Consider the following 22,313-nt stretch of genomic DNA (forward strand, 5'->3'; position numbering starts at 1 on the left):
TAGACACTGCAAAACTGCTGTGTCTTTTGATGGCTTGCCATCAGTAGAAATGGTGTGTACAATCGGTTTGCTTCGCGATCAGCCCATCCATCCTTCTTATTACTTGTCCTTCAAAGGATGGCCCGTCTCAAGCTGCTGGTCTGCATTCTGTGGCCATGTGCTACGTGACTTAGCTCGATTGGAGGTGGGTACAACAGTGAAGGATGTATCCTAGAACTCACAGACTTTTGCAACCTCGAGAAGGTAAGTGCAATTTAGACTCCGCTCCCTACACGCAAGGCATCTCGACGGGGTAGCCAAAATGCATAGTGTCTTGAGCGAAAGGAAGCGTCCATCGAGAGTCGAGGTTCTATCGGCTCTCTATGAATAGTGTTTCCCAAGTAGACACGATTGTGCATCTCGATGGCTTCGATGATCGTGGGAGGAGCACGGGGAGAGAGCTAGAGTTCTTCCCACCCTCCTCATACGAACGTCTAGATACTATAAAAAGGCACAATAGTCTCCAGATCCGAGAATTCACCAAAGTAAATCGAGAGTAGATTGTCTTTCGATGGACAGTGTGATGTTTCTCAGAATATTGTGCCTTTTGCGACTACCGTGTACCATGGCTTTGCACACGGGGAGCAGACATAAGTAGCTCCTTCCTCGACAGCGGAGCTCGATTGCCTTGCTTCATTGCTTCGTTTGTTGACTTTGCTTCTCTTCTTCTTTATTGTCAACAAACATCAACAACATCAATTATCACAAGCACAATCAAATCACAGCAATGAAGTCAACAGTCTACTACTCTCTGTCCATCCTCGCTAGCTTGTTGGCATCCACGACTGCAACGCCTCTTCCTGTCGACAATCCCACAGACCTCAAGCAGTGCGCTGGTCAATGGTACAACCCAAGCAGCTATACCTGCCGCATCGGAGCTGATAGTAAGGCCCTCTGCCCGGTGGTCAATGGCGAACCCATGAACGAGTGTGCCGGCGCCTGCTATACACCTCTACGCTACAGGTCTGCAACTTCTCTGCTCAATATTGACGCTTGTACTTATCAGAAGCAGCTGCAACGGCACCGCGCTGGTCGAGAATCCGAGAAAGGCTAGTGGAACGTACACTCTTACTGCCAGCAATCCAGATCAGCCATGGGACAATCAACCCATTCAGGCTGCTGGCAACCACTTTTGGGTCGGAGGCCATGCCGCTACTTACTGCCCTTCCAACGTTGGAAGCATCTGCACTTCGTTCCCCAACGACACTACACTCATCGGCAATGGCTTTATGGCGACGGTGGTTCCAGGCGGCCAGAGCATCTACTGGCAGACCAATGGAGCACTGGCTTTCACTCAAGCCCACTCGTCGGCACACTGGAACTTGAGCTACTATGGTGGTGGCGTCGCTTACGAGGGTGGTGGTTACTTCGGACCTAATGGCGAAGACCTGATCACTTGTCCAGTTACGCCAGCGGGCAGCAACACGACAGCCTGGCAGCTCTTTGCCCGTTTGGCTGGTCTCGCATTCTCCAGCTCCTGCGTCGGACTGTACGTCGTCGTTCGCGACCAGAACATCACAGCTGGTGCTTGGCAGTACACCTAGAGAACGAAAGACGGGCGATCTTGGAAAGGATGCACGAGGCGTCAAGGCAAGTGATTGACATGAAGCTGGTCTCATGGGACGCATGACTAGGAGCAAAAAGCATGGTACACCCTTTCAAGGAGAAGGAGGATAGTGAGCATGGTTTTCCCACTGCCGGAGTTTTGATAGTGTCAACATCGACTATTGTTCATTGCTTACATGTCTCTCTGCTTCCGCACCTCGTTGGGATACAACGATAAAGGTTTTAATAGCTGCATGCTGAGCGGGCAGCTATGAAAATGCACTCAGTTGAAGAATCGAGCAACACGACAGTACGCGTAGAGAAGCGGTGAGTTCTTGTGTCTCTTTGGATGCAAGTCGGAACTGAATGCCACTGTGTCTTAACAGCGAGCACGTCGATGTCGACGCTCGTGGAGGCGGGGGAGAAGATGGAGATTGGCGGCGGGACCGGCATGTTGCACGGACGCGATGACGCGCCCTATGAGTCTTGAGGTGGGTTTCATGTCAAGATAACAAGACTATCAACCTGCTCCAACTATTGTCACTTCAAAGCAACGAGCAGTGTATCCTCAGTAATCCCAGCGTGTAGAAGATCCGAGAGTCGACAAAGCAGAGTGGGTGTGGTCGGGCATACATCTTGACCTCTCCAGAAAGCAAGCGGACCAGAGGCCGAGCTGATCCCCAGATCGAGCTCCAGCTGCACCTGCTGTGCAAGTCCATCAGGAGGACAGATCGTGTCCGCAGCGAGCCACATGGTTGCTAGACGATGAGCTCGCGCACCAGCTCGACGACAGCACAGTCGTCGACTCTACGGCCACGAGCGCCGCGACTCATCTCTGGCCTTGACGATGAAGCCCCTGCTACCCTGACCCCCATAGTCCGCCATGCCTCGCCGCTACCTTCGCCCTTTGACTCCCGCGAGCCTTCGCCCATGCCCGCGACCCACCTGCCGCGTACTGGCTCGTCTCAGACCCTCCGCCATGTGACAAGCATGAGCCGATTGAACCCTGCTCGCGCTCAATCTCCTGCCACTTTGTCCGCCTTCTTTGGAGACTCATGGTCTGCCATACAAGGAATGGCATCCGATCTGCTGACCCAATCCCCGGCATCCTCGAACGCTGTACCTTCGCCGCGACGTCGCAAGTACTCGGTTAACTCGACCAACGCGAGAAACACAAGTGCTCCTTCGAAGCAATGGGGTGTACCCGCTACCTCCGCTTCTACTGTCGGCCTTGGCTCCCAGGAAGAGAGGGACTCGTTGATACGCGCCGAGAAGCGCAAGCAACTCATGCATGCCACTCCCGAACACAATACCATAGGGCATTTTAAGCGACGCTCTTCGGAAGATGGCCCATCAGCCTCTGCTCCGCCTGAACATGGTCATGACCGAGACGCCCTGGTTTATGTCCACCACGTTCAACCCGAAGACACACTTGCTGGAATCACCATCAAGTACAACATCCACCCTTCGGCCTTGCGACGCGCCAACCGCATGTGGCCAAACGACCGCATACAAGTTCGCAAAACTATTCTGCTTCCTGTCGATCAGTGTGCTGTCAAAGGCACCCGTCTGAACGGGAGTGAGGATCTGTATCAGCTAACTCAGGAAAACAATCCCTTTCCTACATCCATAGAGGAGGTCAAGACACCTGTTCCCACGGGCAGGAAGAGGAACGAGTCCGTGTCCACAAACGGCGAGCGACCGTCGTCCTCGTGTCGCTCTTCACACGATCCGGACGCAAGCTGGGAACATGATGCATGGGTGCTTCTGCCAAACAGCAAACAACCGACTGAGATCGCCCGCTCGTCTCGTCGGAATCTGGCTTTTTTCCCACCTGCTAGGCGGAAATCCCAAACTTATTCCGACATTGACACGCCCTCTGCCTCTCTTGACCTCAATAGATCTGTGATTCATGAAAATCCTCTGGACTCTCCCAAGCAGGAAATTCCTCAACGACCGCGCGGGACTCGAAGGTCGTCTAACGCAAACAATGCCTATTTCCCCAGCTATCTAGCTGGTCCTGGAGGTGTTGGAACAATGGCAAAGAATGTCAAGTCGCCTGGTCCTGCACAAGATGGTCTGAACAAGATGTTCGCAAGTCACTTGCCGAATGTTGCTCCTCCACCGAATCAATCAAATCTCTATCTACCAGATATCCCAACGTACTCGGATGATCCGTCACCCTTTACACCCGGCCTCACGCATGCGCAGTCGCCTTCGATCAATATCGAGAACGTAGGCGCAGCAGTCGAGGGATGGATGCGCAAGATGGCAGCCAAAGCCAGCACAGCCATTCCACCACCACAAGACCGAGGGGCGCCGGCCAAAGGAGGGCCTAGCGGGATTGGCGACTTGATCGAAATGGCAGAGTCTTTCGAGATTGGGGAGGATGAAGAAGACGAGGAACAGCAGAGGGGGCGTCAGGGCTCAGAGAACAACGGTCGACCTGGGATGAGCAGCAGTGCTTCTTTTGCGTATGCTTCAACACTCAAGGATAGAGCGCGGAGTGGGACCAGTGCTGGCGCTGGCAAGAGGCAAAAAGATGATTAGTTGCATGTTCTCTAGGATCTCAATGACACGGACTTGAGTACTGTTATAGAGAGATATTTGACAAACGACTTCATCATCGATAGGCTTTATACCGTTGTAGTCATTGTGGTGTCCTCTGTCTGTAAACTGTGATACTCCGAAATTATAGGATTCGACCTGCATGACACCAGACAGCGGGGTCGCTGCTGACAGTTGATGAACAGAGACAGCTCTTCAACACCTAAACTCTTCCCATACACCCTCCTGCCTCAAAGGATACTATGGCGCTTGCACAAAAGAATGGCCTAAAACTTGAATTCGCGACAGCAGAGGACGCCGAAGCGATCGCGCCGCTCTTTTCGTCGTCCTTTCATGATCATGCTTACTTCAGACGCATGGTGCCCGACACAGCGGAGAGTCGCGTGGCATGGGCAGACTTGTTTCGCTTCGCATGCAAAGACCCATATACGATTTGCTTGAAAGTCACAGACGAAGCAACGGGCAAGATTGTCAGTCATGGGCGGTGGGTGAAGCCTAAGAAGCGGGTGGAAGACGAGCAACCAGGACACGAAGAGCAGCGATGGAGTGCCCTTGATCCGCATCTCGATGCAGAGACAGCTGAGGCATTGTTTGGATCATTTGAGAGGAATAGCCATGAGATGATGGGGGATCGAAGACATTATTGTGAGTCTCGCCGCTATCAATCTGTACATATTGACTCACGCAGGTCACCAAAGATATGGAGCTACTTATGACTGCTGAGGGATACAAAGGCCGTGGCTCTGGCGGGATGATCTTGGAGCATGGCACTGGGTTGGCGGACGAGGAGCAGGTCGAATGCTATATCGATGCATCTCCGGCGGGGCGGCCTTTGTATGAGCGGCACGGCTTCGTGTTCAGCAAGCAGGAGAAACTGCCCATGGACTATCACTACAACTTTGGTATTAGAGAGCCGAAGACGGAAGAGAAGTAGAAGGACTGGTAGGATCGTAGCAGAGAAGAGAAAACCAAGTGTATGTAATCAAAGGGCGGCGGACAGGTTTGAAACTTTGGTCAGGGGTCGGGTTGCGGCGATCGGGAGAGGCGCTCCAAGATGGGCCAAGGCCTCGTCGCAATCACCCAAACCCATCATTCGTCTCTGCATCTTCAACTCTGATCTCGCAGCTTCTCGTCGACCATACTCTCCTGCCCCTCATTGCCGTCGCCGCCGTTTCCGCCCACAGACCTCGCCGCCCAAACACTCGTCGCATCTCCAGCAGAGGCCAACAGTAAACAATCCCCCCCCAGGCGGACATCGATAAACACGGCGCGTCCAAGAATACACAACACACATAAACAATGCGCTGCCACATCCTGACAGTGCTGGCCACTTTGGCAGCCACCGCCATAGCCGATGTCAAGTTCTCGTCGCCTGCCGCCGGTCAACAAATCGTTGGTGGCACATCCATCACCATCACCTGGACTGACGATGGAACCGCTCCCACCATCGACCAATTCTCTACCTACACGCTGAATCTCATGGCTGGTGGAAACACTGCTGCTACTTCTGTATGGGCCACGTCGCCCCGACTCGACTGTTCGACCGCTGACCAAGCCAACAGAGCTCCCTCGTCGCACTCGGAACCGGCGCTTACTCGGGCACCACTGGTTCTGTCGTCGCTGTCATTCCCGTCGGCCTTGGTAAGACTGCGACCAATGGATAGTATGTTCTCCTTCCAAGACAATGCCATGCCTGCCCTGTCTAACCTCGTCCAGCTACCTCCAGATGGTCTCGGTCGGCGTCGACGGTGGTACCGATATCGTCTACAGCGCCCGTTTCGGTCTCACAGGAATGACTGGTGTCTTCACTGCTGCTCAACAGCAGGGTGTTACTGCAGCCGGCTCCGACACTACCTTCGTTCCTCCCGCCGCTCACAACCTGGTCACAGCTGTTGCTGGTGCCGGGACCACAGCCGCCGCCCCTGTGACTGGCATGTTTGACGTGCCCTACAACGAACAGACCGGATTCATCAAGTATGCTCCTATGCAACCCATTCCTGGAACAAAGATTACCAAAAAGTCCGCATCCCCAATGAACCCCAGCTCGGCCTTCACAATCTTCACGACATACGCACCGCCCGCCTCCATCACTTACACCTTGACCGAGTCCCAGACTCTGACTCACTCGAGCAGAGAGAACCCCGTAAGTTTTGACTCTTCAGCAATTGTTCCACCGGTCCATGCTAACGAGCTTGCGATACAGGCAAGTGCTGCTACCCAACCCACAGCTGCCGACATGAAGAAGTACCTCAACCGCTGGAAGGACTAGACTCTTCTGGCTTGCTATAGAGTATCATGTGTTCATGGGCGTTCTTTGTGTTTCTGGCTTGCTTCTACAAACAATGGCATTACCCCCCTACGGACGGCGTTCTTCTTTACATCTGGTTATACGCCTACGCCCGGAGTTGATATAGCATGGAGGCGGCGAAATTATGTATATTGCGTGAACAACTATTACAACCTTTTCTCACATACCCAGCTGCTGTTCTCACTCGAGACTCGTGATACCATCAAATCGAATGTCATGTATACAGCCGAATTAGGCAGGCGATCACCGACACAGCTCCAAGCTTGGCAGCCCGTATCCTTCTGCAATCACAAAGATTGTGATTGCTAACAAACCACAACCTTTGCCGCTTCTCGTCAAACAAATCGGCGTTCGTGTCTCGTCTACTTGAATCCACATCAGAACGAGACTAGAAAATGGGCCTCGCAAACCACGACCTTCCACCCCCACCTTCGGGCAAATACCCCGCCAAGGCGCATGCCAGGCGCGTGGCTGAGTTCATTGCTGAGAACGGTGGTCCCAAGGACGGCATCATTTACTTGGAAGCGCAGAAAACTGCTATGGTTGAGGTATGCTGAAGTTACCTGTTCAAGTGAAACGGGGCGAACGGTGGTAGTCTTTGTGGTTGAAGGAGATAAATGAACTCAGTCGAGAAAGCCTTTGCTGACGACGGATGCAATTAGGATGATGACCAAGCTGCACATTTCCGGTAAGATGATTATCCATCTTCTCTTTGAGAACTCGTAGGTACTAACATCTTTTGTAGCCAACGTAGATTCTTCTTCTACCTCTCAGGATGCGCTGTACCAGACTCGTATCTTGCATACGACATCAAGAATGACTATCTGACTCTCTTCATCCCTCCTATCGACCCCGAAGATGTTATCTGGTCAGGCCTACCAATCCTTGAGAAGGAAGCAATGGAGAAGTCAGCAGTTTCATGCTTTGTTGGTAGGCTATAGCTAATCTGATTTAGATTCGACATTGATGCATGCAAGCCTTCGACTGAAGTCAACTCATACTTGACCTCTCCCGAGACTCCTCATGGCACTGTTCTGGCCATACCCAAGCAAGTGGCAGATCATGTCACATTCCTGTCATTCGAAAAGACCAACTGGGACCTTCTGAAGAACGCTATCGAACGATGCCGCGTTGTCAAGGACGAGCACGAGATCGGCCTTATTCGTCATGCTAACGCCATCTCCTCTCACGCTCACACTGAAGTTATGCGCATGGTCAAGAACGCGCGCAATGAGAGAGAACTCATGGGCACTTTCGTTGGAGCCTGCATCAGTAACGGTGGTCGCGAACAAGCCTATGGCTGCATCTGTGCTTCCGGTCCCAGCGCTGCGACCCTCCACTACGTCCACAATGATCTGCCTCTATCCGAGAAGCTCAATCTTCTCATTGATGCTGGTTGCGAGTACAACTGCTACTGCTCAGACATCACCCGCACATATCCTCTTCAAGGCAAATTCACAAAGGAGAGCCGTGAAATCTACGACATTGTAGACGAAATGCAAGCCGAGTGCATGAAGGCACTCAAGGCCAATGTAATGTGGGAAGACCTTCACGCTCTCGCCCACGAAATCGCTATCGACGGTCTGCGTCGCCTCGGCGTCCTTACCGGCGGCAACAAGAAGGAACTCTTCGACAGCAGAGTCTCCACTCTCTTCCTCCCCCACGGTCTTGGACACTACCTCGGCATGGACACACACGACTCTGGCGGCAATGCAAATTACGAAGACCCTGATCCCATGTTCCGCTACTTGCGTATCAGAGGCACTGTTCCAGCCAACTCTGTCGTTACCGTCGAGCCAGGCCTTTACTTCTGCCGCTTCATCATCGAGCCTGCACTCAAGGAGGAGAAATACGCCAAGTACATTGACAAGGCTGTGTTGGAGAGATATTGGGACGTTGGTGGTGTGCGTATCGAAGATGATGTCTTGGTCAAGGAGGATGGATGCGAGAACTTGACTACGGCGCCTAGATCTTGGGATGAGGTTGAGGCTTTGATTCACTCGGTATAGTTTGTCCCTCTTCCATATTGACCGTCATTCAGACTTTGAGACGATGATACCAACGCAATTACATTATGCCATGTGAACAGGGTAGCTCGTGGAGAATTGCTCATTAGGAAGTCGAAGTAGCAACAAGGTTCAGAGCGCCGGCACGACCACCACCAAAAAGCCAAGTCAAACTCTGTCGGCACTGCTCTGCTCCTTTCTCTATAGCTGCTACCATCACCATTCTCGTTGCCTGGATCGACTCTCCTCGGCTACTTTGCAAAAATCATTGACAAAGATAACAGCTAACCAAATCTCGCTCAAACATGCTCATACCGACACCAACAACAACGCGCTGTCCTCCCACGCCTCCCGCCGAATCCAGTGAGTCACCCGCGACATGAAGAAATAGAACTCATTGCTTGCTGGCTTTCTCTTCTCTAGTCAAACATTTTTACTTGCAGTGATTTGGACAATGTTCTCTCTTCACGAAGAAGAAGAAGAAGTACCTACCACGGCCCTTGCGATGCCATCTACTCTCACTGAAGGACCCTCCTTGTCACCCGATCGCCCATCCCTTACCAGCCTGCCCCTTGACCTGATCCTCGACATAGTAGATCAACTGCCGGCTTCCGGCGCCGCCTGCTTGTCCCTGACCTGCAAATCCCTATACTACAGTCAGCCACTCCGGTATATATGGACCAAAGGACTTGAGAGACCTACTGGCAGTTGTCCCTGTATAGACTGTTCATCTTACCCGAGCACCATCGACCGCAATTGTGACTATTTCGGTCTTATTGCAACGCTCAAGAAAGACATGCCAGCACATATCGACTCCGATTTCTGCCAAAAGTTCCATCTCAAGCCTCGACCGAAATCCCTGAGACCAGGGACGGAATGGGTTACTTGTCCCACGGCACCTCAGAAGGGCATGTATGTATCTTGGCCGACATTCGGAGTCCATCTGCAGTTCCAGGATGTGCAGATGGTGATGAGTCAGCACCGGCTGGGAGGCCTGCATGGCGCACCGTTATCCAGCATAGCAATAAGCAAGGGATGGGATGTGAATAACACCCAAAGTAGGCCACTCCCATGCGAGTTTGACTTGGAACCGGAAATTGTCGATGAGAACCTCATGATTCATGTCACACAGCGCCTCTTCTTTACTAAGTGGCAGATCGAACGCATAACCAAAGCCTTCGACCATGTGTCTGACGCACTTGGTACGTTCAAGGTGTGTAAGCACCAAAGTCTGCTTGCGAGATACTTGTTTGGGGTCATACTCGGGCTCTTTTTAGACCGCCGTCTTCTCCGGCGCAACCCCGGATGGAATCGAAGAATGACCGCATTGCAACGCTGTAACGATTGCAACACATGCTTTTGTCTGGAGGCAGTCTACCACGGTGACTGGTTCGAGAGTATGAAGCTGGAGAGTCATGTTTGGAATGTGCCAGCCGACGGTATCGAGCTGATATTGCATGCATGGACGCTCCTCGGCGGGTGCGAGCACACCTTTTCTCCATGCTGGCTCACGGTTGCCGAGCAGCGAGGGGCAGATGGTCCGATATACCCTCATAGTACCATGCTGAAGGCAAAGAAAACCGCTTCCGAGGCATTCGAGCGCGTCCTGCTGACCAGGGTCCAAACCCAGCACTCTCAAATGTTGTGGTGCCTCGACGCCGTATACCATTCGTCACTGCTTGCTACAATCGACCGCGCAGTGGCTTTGGCAAATGACCCATTCGAAGCCAAGCACCATGAGCTCTCAAAGATCTTGAGAGCAGCCAGACACAAGGTCGGTAATCCAAGCGACATGGAATACCTGGTGGAGGACGCCCTTGGTAGAGTACCATTCTGGCATGGGCTCAAGCTCTTCCCATTCGATCGATCCAAGCCTTTGCGGACTGCGATAAGAATCGTGAAAGAGCATGAACGCAATCATGTACCACCTGGGCCGTTGAAGAGACTCGGGGTCAGAGTTTGGACCAGGTTGCCTGGTGTGTTGAGAAGACCACAAAACTGGGTGAAGTCCGTCCCTTTGATATCGGTGAAAAGGAAGCAGCTGTCCAATGTGTAGAATCACGGTCGGTCCTGAAGTGGTCTTCTGTCCAAACACTTGTCTAGATGGTAGGAAAATAGTAATGGGATATCTCGAGTAGTATCCTAACTGAAAAAAAAAGATCAAGAATGAAGCAATAAATAGGTCGGATAGGAACTGTGCAGGCGCAAGAACCAAGATGCCTGCTCTCGACGCGCCTTGATGCTTTTCTCCAACCCCGTTCTCATGCTTCCTCGCATTATGTACAACTCTTTCGTCGTTGGTCTTTGTTCGCCTCACTGATGCTGTTGTATGGGCGTTCGTATGCTAGTCGTGACATTCTTCTTCTACTTGTTGGCAGGCGAGTCGGTACCAATGGTAGGGTTCTCGCCGTGGGCGAACTTGGAGTCGGTCTCGAGGGGCTCTTGGGGCTTGTCTGTGATGCGTGTTAGTCGAGTAGTTTTTGATTGCAGAAGGAAACGAGACTTACCGTGACGAGCGTAGAGGTTGTACTCCTCATCAGTGTACTTGCCGACCTTGCCCGACTCGACATCAGAGCGAGTGAGCGAGAGCTTGCCCTTGGGCAGACCCATGCTGCCGAGGTACTGGACGGCATCCTTCCACTCCTTGTCCTGTCTCGACTTGCTCCACTTGTACTCATCGGTCATCATGTCAATGACCTTGGGCAAAGCCTCGAGGGCAGCCTGAGCGTTTAGGAAAGCAAGGCGTGTGCGGCGGGCAATGACATCGACGGCGGTCTCTGCGTACTCGTGGCGCATGGCGTAGCGGACCTCACCGTCGACGAAGGGGTAGAGGTCCGAGATGCGGTTGCCGCGGACGGGGAAGCGCTGTTCGGTGGGTTCGCAGAGGGCGGCGACTTGCCAGGCGCGGTCACCGTAAGACTCGGCGAGGTGTTTGGCGACTTCGGTCTCGATGCCGTAGTGCTGGATCAGGTTGATGAAGAGGGTCTTGCTCCAGCCGTGGGCACCGACGAGTCTGACCTGGTGAGTTTGACAGCTGCCGTCGAGGGTGGCTGCGTCGTTGAATCTCTCGGAGCCAGAGACGCGAGGAGGGTTGGGCAGGGGACCGGTAGAGAGCTTGAATTCCTGGATGGCTTCGTCGACAGTCTCCTCGGCCATCTGGCGGTAAGTGGTCCACTTGCCACCGGAGCAAGTGATCAAACCGCTTTCGCTGGTGGTGACGAGATGGTTGCGGACGAGACCTTCAGACTTGGCCTTGTTGGGGTCGCGAACAAGAGGACGGATACCAGACCAGGCGGCGAGGACATCGCCACGGCGGACAGTGATTTCGGGTTGCAGGTAGTTCTTGACTTCGGAGAGAATCCAGTTGATCTCCTCCTCGCCAGCGATGGGGTTCTGGTTGATGTCGCAAGGAGTGTCGGTGGTTCCGGCAATGGTATTGCCCTGCCAGGGAAGGAAGAAAATAACACGGCCGTCGGAGGTGTGAGGGTCAATCATACCCATGTTCTTGGGAGCGTAGTAACCGGGAAGAATAACGTGGACACCAGACGAAGGAGCGACAATCTCAGGGACCTTTTGGTCGTCCATCTTGCGGATCGAGTCGGTGAAAGGACCAGTAGCATTGATGACACCCTTTGCGCGAATGTTGAACTCGTCAGAGCCACCGTTGGCCTCGGCGACCAGGTCCTTGACACGGGCGCCATTGAGTCTGCCGTTTTCGTCCTTGGTGAGAGAGGTAACTTCGATGTGGTTGACAACAGTTGCGCCGTAGAGAGCAGCGGTCATGCCGAGAGAGACGTTCATGCGGGAGTCGTTGTGGGCACCATCTGTTGCAGTCAGTACACGCAATCACCCAAGAATTTGCAGGCTGAACAAAACTTACCGTAGTAAACAAGAGCACCAACCAGGTTGTCCTTCTTGAGCATGGGGAATGCGTTAAGAGCCTTGGACTTGGTCATGAAGTAGGAGCTTTCAATGTTTTCGGAACCGGCGAGGAAATCGTAGAACTTGGTGCCTGCCCAGAAGTAGGGAGCTTGCCACCACTTGTTGATAGGAATCATGATAGGGAGCCACGACGAGAGATGAGGTGCGGTATCCAAGAAGAAGCGACGCTCGCGGAGAGCCTCCTTGACGAGCTTGTATCTTGACGGATCATCAGCATTGGGAGCAATTGCACAATTGGGATACAAAAAACGCACTGGTTGTAGTCGAGTTCCCAGACAGCCTTTTCGAGATATCTAACACCACCGTGGACGAGCTTGGTACTCTTGGAACTAGTACCCGAGGCAAAATCGTCTCTCTCGACCATGGCGACCTTGAGGCCACGAGTGGCAGCATCGAGGGCAATGCCGGTACCGGTTGCACCGGCGCCAATGACCAAGAGATCGTACTCGTCACTCTTGTTGCCTTGGTTGTCGGCTTGGACGTCACCAGACGAGCCAGCAACAGCCCTGGCGACCTTGTTGCCGGCATCCTTCAGAGCACCCGTCACAGCACCAGCTGAAGCCTTGAGGTCGGCGATTTGGGCTGCGCGGGACTTGATCTCGGGGAAGCTGGGGGGGTTGAAGACACCGCCCTCGCCGTAGGTTGGCGGCGGCACGGCGGCGGCCTCGGAGCCGGGGATCTCGCGGGGTCTGTAGATGGTGTAGAGACCTCCAGCGCCGACGGCACCGGCGGCCGAGGCGTAGCCCAAGGCGCGGAAGAAGCGATTCGATCGACTCGCCATCCTCTGTTGATTGTGAATGAATGAGGAAGAGGAAGCAGAGGGAGACGGCGGCGAGAAAAGGTTGACCCAGCGAGGGCTCAAGGATTGCGGTTATGATGCAACGGATGTCCAAGCTTGTGGGTACAGACAGTACTTTGTGGAGGATTCAAGTCGCCCAGTTCCACTTGGTGAATGGAGCGGCCTTACCACGGTCGCTTTTCCAAGCCATTCTCCGCGCAATGTCTGCTAACTTTGAGGGGCCGCATCCTGATGGCTTGCGACTTGGCCGAACGAGGGACTCGAGTCCACCATTTCGCTGTTCATACCGCAGCTGCCACGGCGGAATTTCAGCGCCCGCCGCATGCTGCTGACATGTGAAGACGAACTGCTCACGGCTTCTCAGCTCTCGCGCGTTTCCGCCAATCGGACGCTTCCAAAACAGACCCCTGTGGCTTGGACAGACAGCAAAGTCGGCTTTGAGTTGATCATCTTTCCCATCGTCTTGGCGTCCGACGATCTTTGCTATCAACAGTTCTGAGAGTGCCGATGTTTCCTTCCCATGACCAAAAGTTTGTAACGCATAGAGCTATCGAAATGCACAATACCTTCGAGGACTGGGAGCAATCCACTGAGAGTTGCGATACCAATGGCTCTCTGTGAGGTCCTCTACCTTCTAGAGATAGTCGTGCATCGTGATAGCTCCATCTTCCGCTTGCGTGTACAGAACCAAATCACATCCGACGGTTGGCGTGGTGTAGGGTAGGAGTTGCATAAAAGGGTATATGACTAATGACAACGCTCACCAAAGGCGTCACAAGCGGTGCTCATACCTTTCATGAACCGTCGGATGTGGTTGCAGTCTGAGGTGATTGTGAGAGTGGATTGGGAGTGACAAACTTTGGCACACGGAAGGTGCGTCTGTGACACGACGCTTTGCAGCGCTCTGCACACCTTCTCCAGTCTTTTGTCTCCAACCATCTGGGTCCTCCAACTTCCTCCCCGTCATACTCCGATCATAACCGGCCTCTTCGGCCTCTTCCTCGGTTTATTGGCACTGGGCAGACGAGATGACTTGGACGTGCGAGTCTGTGACTGCCATCGCATTCGTGAAACTTCATACCGCATGCTCACCGATCCTGTGAAACACACATCGGCACATGCTCTGCATCAAATCTACAGCGCCTTTCGTTCTAGGACCTCTAGTCATGCTCAGTCTATTCTTTGCGCCTACGATGCCTCTGCTGCCTTCAGCAAGCCCTTGAGATCGATACTCTTCGGTCTCTCGATTGGAAGACCCAGCGCCCGGTCCCAGATAAGCTGTGCGAGTGGTCCAAGACCTCTGCTGACGCCAAAAATGGCTGTGTAGTACAACGTCTCTTGGAATCCGTAATGATGGAAGAGTACGCCTGAACCAGAGTCGACGTTGGGGTATGGGTTCTTCGTCTGTTGTACTGTCAGGAATAAACCCCACAAAAGAGCTGGATACAATATACCTTTCCGTGTTCGGTCAAGACGCCGGGCGCGATTTGCGAATTCGTCCTGACAAGTTGGAACAAGCTGTTGTTCTTGATGTCTTCGTGTGCATCACCGAATGCAAGCAGTGCATCAAACCTGGGATCCGGCTTGCGCAGAACTGCGTGTCCGAAACCAGGAATCACTCTGCCGCTGTTCAGGGTGGTCCACAGGTAATCCTTGACATCTTTCTCAGTAAAGTCCTCGCCAATGTGGTCCCGCATCTGCAACATCCATCGGAGCACCTCCTGCGCGGCGAGACCGTGAAGAGGGCCTGCCAGACCTTGCAAGCCAGCCGAGTACGACAAAAAGGCATCTGAGAGAGCAGAGCCGACCAGGTGAGTCGAGTGGGCTGAGACGTTACCACCCTCGTGGTCGCCGTGCAATGCACAGTAGAGTCTGAGCAGGTCTTGGAAGCCCTCGTTCTCCTTACCACCTTTGCCTAGCATTGCAGCGTAGTTGTAACACCAATCTTGCTCAGGATCTGCTTGCGCAGGCAGAGCACCACCTCCGTGGTAAGAGTTCTGGTAAATCTTGGCTGCAATGGTAGGAAGTTTGGCGATCAGAGATATCGAGTCCTCGAACGTCGGCTCCCAGTAGTCGGCCTTGTTTAACCCCTGCTCGTATGCCTTGGCAAATACACTGGTCTTGTTGAGAGCGGACACTGCGCATGCGAATTGAGTCATGGGATGCATGTCTGGAGGGAAGTTGTCTAGCATGGTCTCGACATAGTCTGGCAGAGCGGCCTTCTCGGCCAGCTCACGGGAGAACTGGCGCACCTGGCTGGTGGTTGGCACCTCGCCTGTGAGTAGCAGCCAGAACATGGCCTCGGGCAACATTTCCGATCCGGTCTTGCCTTTGGGGAGCTGCTCCTGGCAGTCTTTGATGGTGCGGCCGTGGAAGCGGATTCCCTCGTTTGCGTCGAGAACTGATCCTTCCCAAATCATGGCGGTAAGACCTCTGCTTGCGCTTAGCTCGATGAGATGATCTTTTGATATGAACAGACTCACCTCATACCACCAAGGGTGTTCTCGACCTTGACACTGCCGATGTTCTTGGCTGCATGGCTCTTGACTTGCTTGAGCAATTCGCGTTTGGCAGGGATGACTTTTGCGAGTGTGTCTTTGAGAGTGGGTTCCGCGCTTGTTGCAAAGCCTTGTTCTGCGAAGACCGTTAGATCTCTTGGTTCTAGGCGGATCTCGTAGGATGCATACGGAGCTGAGCAGGGCGGTAGTTGGTAGCCTATCCATATTAGCAACACTGAGTTTGCTGAAGATCTGGTGGGTTTGCTGACCTTGACATTTCTGAGGGCTCTCAGGGCAGTGCGAGGATTTGAAGCCATGATGTGTCTTTGTCACAAATACAGACGGTCAGGTACCTGTCAAGCAATGGCAGGAGGCTATTTGAGGAAGGAGCGCTTAGCTAGATATCATAGCATCTCCATAGGGCGCTGCCTGCGGGGAAGCTCCGCTGTAATCGTGGGGTGAGTGAACCTCGGTCGGCTGCTTCGGTTATATGACGCCGGAGCGATGGCTCTCGTCCGCAATACCCGCACGCCGACGGCAACAAGGACGAACGAACACATGCATGTGATTTTACAGCCGCCCTGAGAGCTTCCCACTGAGTCCTAGAGTTCGAAAACACCATCTCATCATGCGTCGAGCAACTATCCAGTGCCTGCAACGGCGTCCATTGTCGAGAGTTCATCTCACAGCTCGCCCTGCTTCTCGATACCTTTCATACAGCCCGATTCGCATGTCTGCATCTCTGAAATCAGTTGATCCACCTTTGCCTTCAGCAGAACCAACATCGTCCTACCAGCTATTGTCAACAGAAGACAAGGTTGGAGATTCTGAAGATGCCGTCTTCAATGACCAGGTCAAGCAGGTCCAAGACTGGTGGGCCTCACCTAGATACAAAGGCATAAAAAGACCTTATTCTGCGGAAGATGTCGTCAGCAAGCGAGGAACCCTACAGCAAATATACCCCTCCTCACTCATGGCTCGAAAACTATTCAACCTGCTGGAGGAACGAGCTGCTAAGGGAGAGCCTGTACATACAATGGGAGCCATTGACCCTGTCCAGATGACACAGCAGGCACCCCATCAGGAAATTCTCTACGTCTCCGGATGGGCTTGTTCTTCGGTCTTGACCAGCACGAACGAGGTATCGCCTGATTTTGGTGATTATCCTTACAACACAGTCCCCAACCAAGTACAACGTCTTTTCAAGGCACAGCAACTACACGATAGAAAGCACTATGACGCAAGGAGGAAAATGTCCGCTGAAGATAGAAAAAAGACTCCTTACACTGACTACCTTCGACCCATCGTCGCCGATGGCGATACTGGACACGGTGGTCTCTCAGCAGTCTTGAAACTGGCCAAACTCTTTGCCGAGAACGGTGCTGCGGCTGTCCACTTCGAGGATCAATTGCACGGAGGCAAGAAGTGTGGTCATTTGGCTGGCAAAGTCTTGGTTCCTGTGGGCGAACACATCAATCGTCTTGTTGCCACACGCTTCCAATGGGATATGATGGGTTGTGAAAACTTGGTCATCGCGCGCACAGATTCAGAGAGCGGCAAGTTGTTGAGTAGCGCTATCGACGCGCGCGATCATGAATACATTCTCGGTGTGACAGAGGATATCGAGCCTTTGGCAGAGACACTCCAGGTCATGGATATGAATGGCGCAACCGGTGCAGAAATTGATGCTTATGAAGCAAAGTGGACCAAGGAGCACAAATTGGTCACATTCGATGAGGGTGAGCCGCTACACATCCAATCGACATGCATATACTAACGCTCACATTCAGCTGCTATCGCTCATATCAAGTCACAAACTTCCGATTCAGACAAGGTCGCCGAATATGAGAGCGAGATATCTGCGAACCGCAACCGACCTCTGAACAGCCGTCGCCAGCTTGCTGCATCCATCGCAGGCTCCCCTGTCCAATTCAGCTGGGACATCCCCAGAACGAAAGAAGGCTTCTACCACTACCGTGCCGGACTTCCAGCAGCAACGAAGCGTGCTATCGAGTTTGCTCCATTTGCCGATCTGCTGTGGCTGGAGACCGCTGATCCAAGCGTGCAAAAAGCTGCAGGTTTTGCTAAGGAAATTAGACAGGTACACCCTGGAAAGAAGCTCGTCTACAACCTCAGCCCTAGCTTCAATTGGATGGCTCACGGCTTCACTGAAGACCAGCTGAAGAGCTTCATCTGGGATCTGGGCAAGGAAGGGTGAGCGAACCTACGAACATCGATCAGTGATCTCGACAATGGCTAACACATTCACAGATTCGTTCTTCAGCTCATCTCTTTGGCCGGTTTGCACAGTACTGCCACGATTACCAACGAGCTCGCTAAGGGCTTCAAGACCGATGGCATGCTTGCATATGTGAATCTCGTCCAGCGTCGTGAACGCGAACTTGGTTGCGATGTTCTCACGCATCAGAAATGGAGTGGTGCTAGCTACCTTGATGGCATTCTGGGTAGTATCCAGAGTGGTAGCAGTGGCAGTAGGAGTATGGGTGAGGGCAACACGGAAGGAAGTTTCCACTAAGCTGCCGTATCAGTCGAGCTTCATGAGGTTATCTCAAGTTCAACATTGTCCATGATCGATACGTGAGGTTATCTCAAGTTCAACATTGTCCATGATCGATACGGTATCCGTCTAACAATCAATTTCCACCCCTGCGAAGCTGATTTTCTCCAACTCGGATTCTGGTGGTACGACCCTGACCAACATTGACAGTCATTGTAAAGTACACCTAAACTGCCCAAAGTACATCAATCTCTTGTGTAGTACAGGCTATGCCACTGGGTATCCGCTTGATGCTCATAAAAAGATGTCCTAATGTTTTTGACAAGAAAAATGGGTTGTATTTCTTTTAAGTGCATTGTAGCTTGACACAGTGAGGAGTGACACCGTCTGACTTCGGGGGAACATGTCAATAGATGCAATTCTTTAGTCACCAAGCAAACGACCGAGGGCGTATCTCTCATAGTTAAGAGCATTACTTGTACCTATCGCATACACATAAGATCTGTGGTATGTTACATTATCAGCAAGGCAAAATATTCATTATGATCGACCAAGATTTACTCAACGCGAGCTTGGACACGCCTACAAAAGCTCAGTTACGTACTACCTACGGGAATAACTGTGTCGGACGGTCAGTGTGGGCTCTGGATATTGCTTACTATGACCTTGGTAATGATTGTCATTGGTCAAATGCAAGCAGGTGGACTCACTCCCACGTTGACCGTCGGATGTGATTTGAGTCTGTATGACCAGAGTACAACCAAGTTGACTATGCACAGCTTGAATTGGAACGACGTTGGTGTGTCGTCGATGTACTGTTCAAATAGCTAAGGGGTTTAGCGGCTAATTCTGTCTGTCTACTCGATGCTTGCAATTGTTCGAAGGAGGCTCCGACCAGAGCAGAGAACATGAACCCGATTTAGGGCCGTACTGTCCCATGGTACAGCCCAACAAGGATGCAGATACAGATCGACGGTCGGCCTGAGGTGACAACGCAATAATACGTGGCAAACAGCAGCAGGACCGACGAGGCGGCTCGACGATCAGCTTTCCAGCATATCGAGCTCTTGAGGTCGTTCACACGGGATCACCCACACAGCTCCAGGACATACGGTGATACAGGCGGGGTTGCTGGCTTGATCTCAGGTGATGAGAGCATGTGAACAGCACAACATAATGATGCCGCCTCTAGCATCGCCTGTGTGATAAGAATCTGTAAGAGCCACGCATATGCAAGGATGTATTACGGTGCTGCTTCGAAATGTCTGTTGATGATGTGCTTCGATGGCCATGCAGCCAATCAAATTCATGGCCGAAACTTTGCTTTGGTGTACAGTAGTATCCTTCGAAATGCACAAGTCTGGGTCAGGTCAAGAGCAAGACAGCTTTGGATCTGGACTTTTTGTACGTTCTGAACCGCCATACTCCATGTGTCAAAACAAGGGTTTCGTTCAGGGGATCGTGATGATGTGGTTCACATATAGACGGGCTCGAGGTTGTATACATATGATCGACAGTCGGCTTGGTTGTAACGGGGTATAGCGTCTCGAGCTCGATGATAGATTAGTCGGTGCTTTCGATGGCAGCCCCTTGATGAGTTCATGAACCAACGTTTCAGGAATTTATGAAACTATGCAACAACTTCTTGATACGGCCAAGCGATACGAGCATCCTTGATTGCTCATCAGGCAGAAGGCGATTCGATAGACAACCATGGAGTGATGATCCTTCGAGCGGTAGAGACTCGAGGGCGTTGAGTAAAGGATCCCTCTGTCAACGGTGATGTTGAAAGGAGCGACGAAAGGCCGTGGCTTTTGGAGCTGTCTAGATCATTTTCCGGGCAATTGGAGCGACAGGAGCACTCAGACGGTGCAGAAATGCATCCCAAGGGCAAACACTCGGGACCCGGAGCACTGGCGCTCGAACCGATAGCCTGGATGCTTCCAAGCCATGGCGTCGGGTAGCTCATCGGAACTCGGAAGCGTCTGACAGGCAAAGACACAGACGCCTGCGGTTTGCCCTCGAAAGCTCGCATCTCAATCATGGGTACTCGCATATCGCCGCCTGTGTCAAGACCACAACCAAAGGAATTGGTCGACGGGCGACTCTCGGCTGGCACTGCTCCATCTCGAGTCTCGTAGTCGGAGGAGCGAACCATCTACGCGACACAAAGAGAGGGGAGCTTCGATTAGAGAGCGACGAGAAGCTTTGGGCGCATTCTAATACTTAGTGCCCGCCTCGCGCGCGTTTGCTCGGAACACAGGTGTGCTCCGGATACATGCAGCTAATAAAAATTGGCCAACAACTGCCATCTATAAGTTGGATGATCATACAGACTGGTGTTGCCCTCTTGCGTCAGCTTTTCCTACGAAAAGCACGTCTCCCCTGCCCTTGCCACTGCAGGCCATTCCGCTGTTGCCAATAACAGTATTTGCAAGGAATGACTTCAGAGACGTCGCCAGGGGAGGCGGCATCTACGACATCTGACACATTGGCAAGTTATGTCACTGACTACCGTACGGAAAATGGTCGACGATATCATGCTTACCAAGACGGCAGCTACTGGGTAGGTCAATCCTTGCTTTTTTGCACCATCCGTCTCGGGTATTGACAGTAATCCAGGGTCCCAATGATGAACAATCCTGCGAGGCCGAAAATCTGTCGCATACCATGTACACCCTGACCCTTGGTGGAGAGCTGCATTTGGCGCCTATCAAAGCTCCGCGAGAAATCCTGGATGTCGGGACTGGCACGGGCATCTGGGCAATCCAAATGGCCGATAAGTTTCCCGAGGCCCAAGTCACCGGGACCGATCTATCACCCATACAGCCGGATCTGGTTCCTGAAAACTGTGTGTTTGAAATTGACGACAATTCACTAGACTGGACCTGGGAAGAGAATCAACTTGATTATGTTCACGTAAGAGAAATGATGGGATCAATCAAGGATTGGGATTTGTTCTGCAACGAAGCCTTGCGATGCATTGCACCTGGTGGCTATATTGAGATCATGGAACACTCCACCTGGCCGGTACGACACTTCTTTTACTGTCAACTGTCTTATTTCTTAACTAATGACATACCTCCCAGGTCAGTGATGATGGCTCGCTAAGTCCTGATCATTTCTACAACACTTGGGGCCAAACCATCAGTGACATTTCCGTGAAATGGGGGAAGACCTTCGACACTTGGAAAGAGAGCAAGGCCCTTTTGGAAAAAGTTGGCTTTGTTGATGTTGTTGAGAAACGCTTCAAGTGGCCCATGAATGGCTGGTCCAGCGATCCGGCACTCAAGAAGCTTGGAGAGCTCAATCAAATGCGCGTCACAGAACATATTCAAGGCTTTACCCTGCGATTACTGACCGGTGCCGGCGAGGTTAGTATACAGGAGTCAACATAACACCGCTCAAGCTGACAGATTCTCTAGTGGCCACTTCCGCGAGCTCACGTTTTCTTGGCCGAGATGAGAAACGCCTTGAAAGACACCGATTGCCATGCATTCCAAGATGTGTAAGTTATTTAAGTCCCAAATTCAACCTGACGTCAATCTGAACTTCTTACAGGAGCGTCGTGTATGGTAGAAAGCCATCATGAGCAGCTTGATCTTGAAGACTTTGCCTCTCCCCGTAAGACGGACATAAGGGGAGCTCCAAGGAGTCCTTCGCATACAAGCTACCGCTCTCACTATTGTTCGGTCCCCAGAAAATTTGGAGTGATTGAGTATGCATCAGGTGTCAATCGCGACTCAAACAGTGGACAGTCGGCTGAACATAGCGGCGCGCGGCTTCGATATGCCGTTCATGGCATGGATGCCACATGGAAATCTTTGCGACTCGGATGACTTGAGCCAATCGCCTCTCGTCGAGCTGCTGTTCCTGATCCTGGCAGCTATTCCGATCGATGGCTCCGTTCTACTGTAATAACGGACCGGATACCCGAGGCCATAAGCATTGATTCCACAAAGCATACCTCGACTTCTCAACTCTCCTGATCGCATAATGCTCGGAGGCTACAATTGGATGTTCTGTCCACCAATAGTAGTCCAAAAAGGCTACTGCAAGGTCATCCATGTCAGCATGATGCGGCTCCTTC

The 22,313-nt window shown here is 52.4% G+C and overlaps 9 protein-coding genes across 9 annotated transcripts; 7 read left to right on the top strand and 2 right to left on the bottom strand.

Annotated features, from left to right (window-relative positions):
• Window positions 1-766: 766 nt before the first annotated feature.
• M436DRAFT_46033 (uncharacterized protein) lies at window positions 767-1,583 on the top strand (the record flags this gene model as incomplete). The annotated part of the gene is made up of 2 exons (XM_013571967.1): window positions 767-1,002; window positions 1,052-1,583. 2 exons carry the CDS (start codon window positions 767-769, stop codon window positions 1,581-1,583), a joined length of 768 nt encoding a protein of 255 aa, XP_013427421.1.
• A 775-nt stretch (window positions 1,584-2,358) lies between these two features.
• On the top strand, window positions 2,359-4,110 carry M436DRAFT_11547 (uncharacterized protein; the record flags this gene model as incomplete). The annotated part of the gene is made up of 1 exon (XM_013571891.1): window positions 2,359-4,110. A coding segment is annotated over one exon (1,752 nt), but the record flags the coding sequence as incomplete, so codon positions are not given.
• A 284-nt stretch (window positions 4,111-4,394) lies between these two features.
• M436DRAFT_46074 (uncharacterized protein) lies at window positions 4,395-5,086 on the top strand (the record flags this gene model as incomplete). Its single annotated transcript, XM_013571975.1, has 2 exons — window positions 4,395-4,797; window positions 4,851-5,086. The coding sequence occupies 2 exons, from the start codon at window positions 4,395-4,397 to the stop codon at window positions 5,084-5,086; spliced, it is 639 nt and encodes a 212-aa protein (XP_013427429.1).
• A 365-nt stretch (window positions 5,087-5,451) lies between these two features.
• On the top strand, window positions 5,452-6,421 carry M436DRAFT_81877 (uncharacterized protein; the record flags this gene model as incomplete). Its single annotated transcript, XM_013572339.1, has 4 exons — window positions 5,452-5,661; window positions 5,715-5,815; window positions 5,869-6,295; window positions 6,356-6,421. 4 exons carry the CDS (start codon window positions 5,452-5,454, stop codon window positions 6,419-6,421), a joined length of 804 nt encoding a protein of 267 aa, XP_013427793.1.
• Window positions 6,422-6,855: 434 nt separating this feature from the next.
• M436DRAFT_46794 (X-Pro dipeptidase) lies at window positions 6,856-8,469 on the top strand (the record flags this gene model as incomplete). The annotated part of the gene is made up of 4 exons (XM_013572117.1): window positions 6,856-7,008; window positions 7,123-7,148; window positions 7,206-7,367; window positions 7,416-8,469. The coding sequence occupies 4 exons, from the start codon at window positions 6,856-6,858 to the stop codon at window positions 8,467-8,469; spliced, it is 1,395 nt and encodes a 464-aa protein (XP_013427571.1).
• A 2,361-nt stretch (window positions 8,470-10,830) lies between these two features.
• Window positions 10,831-13,189, bottom strand: M436DRAFT_63787 (DAO-domain-containing protein; the record flags this gene model as incomplete). The annotated part of the gene is made up of 4 exons (XM_013572198.1): window positions 10,831-10,919; window positions 10,974-12,290; window positions 12,347-12,606; window positions 12,663-13,189. The coding sequence occupies 4 exons, from the start codon at window positions 13,187-13,189 to the stop codon at window positions 10,831-10,833; spliced, it is 2,193 nt and encodes a 730-aa protein (XP_013427652.1).
• Window positions 13,190-14,395: 1,206 nt separating this feature from the next.
• M436DRAFT_46231 (citrate synthase) lies at window positions 14,396-16,022 on the bottom strand (the record flags this gene model as incomplete). Its single annotated transcript, XM_013572005.1, has 5 exons — window positions 14,396-14,611; window positions 14,662-15,643; window positions 15,691-15,841; window positions 15,895-15,922; window positions 15,975-16,022. 5 exons carry the CDS (start codon window positions 16,020-16,022, stop codon window positions 14,396-14,398), a joined length of 1,425 nt encoding a protein of 474 aa, XP_013427459.1.
• Window positions 16,023-16,435: 413 nt separating this feature from the next.
• Window positions 16,436-18,241, top strand: M436DRAFT_81881 (isocitrate lyase 2; the record flags this gene model as incomplete). Its single annotated transcript, XM_013572340.1, has 3 exons — window positions 16,436-17,444; window positions 17,496-17,919; window positions 17,977-18,241. The coding sequence occupies 3 exons, from the start codon at window positions 16,436-16,438 to the stop codon at window positions 18,239-18,241; spliced, it is 1,698 nt and encodes a 565-aa protein (XP_013427794.1).
• Window positions 18,242-20,663: 2,422 nt separating this feature from the next.
• On the top strand, window positions 20,664-21,815 carry M436DRAFT_46776 (S-adenosyl-L-methionine-dependent methyltransferase; the record flags this gene model as incomplete). The annotated part of the gene is made up of 5 exons (XM_013572113.1): window positions 20,664-20,789; window positions 20,846-21,253; window positions 21,313-21,597; window positions 21,649-21,731; window positions 21,785-21,815. 5 exons carry the CDS (start codon window positions 20,664-20,666, stop codon window positions 21,813-21,815), a joined length of 933 nt encoding a protein of 310 aa, XP_013427567.1.
• Between the last annotated feature and the right edge of the window lie 498 nt (window positions 21,816-22,313).

This window comes from Aureobasidium namibiae, assembly GCF_000721765.1.
Source record: "Aureobasidium namibiae CBS 147.97 unplaced genomic scaffold scaffold_8, whole genome shotgun sequence".
Taxonomy (NCBI): domain Eukaryota; kingdom Fungi; phylum Ascomycota; class Dothideomycetes; order Dothideales; family Saccotheciaceae; genus Aureobasidium; species Aureobasidium namibiae.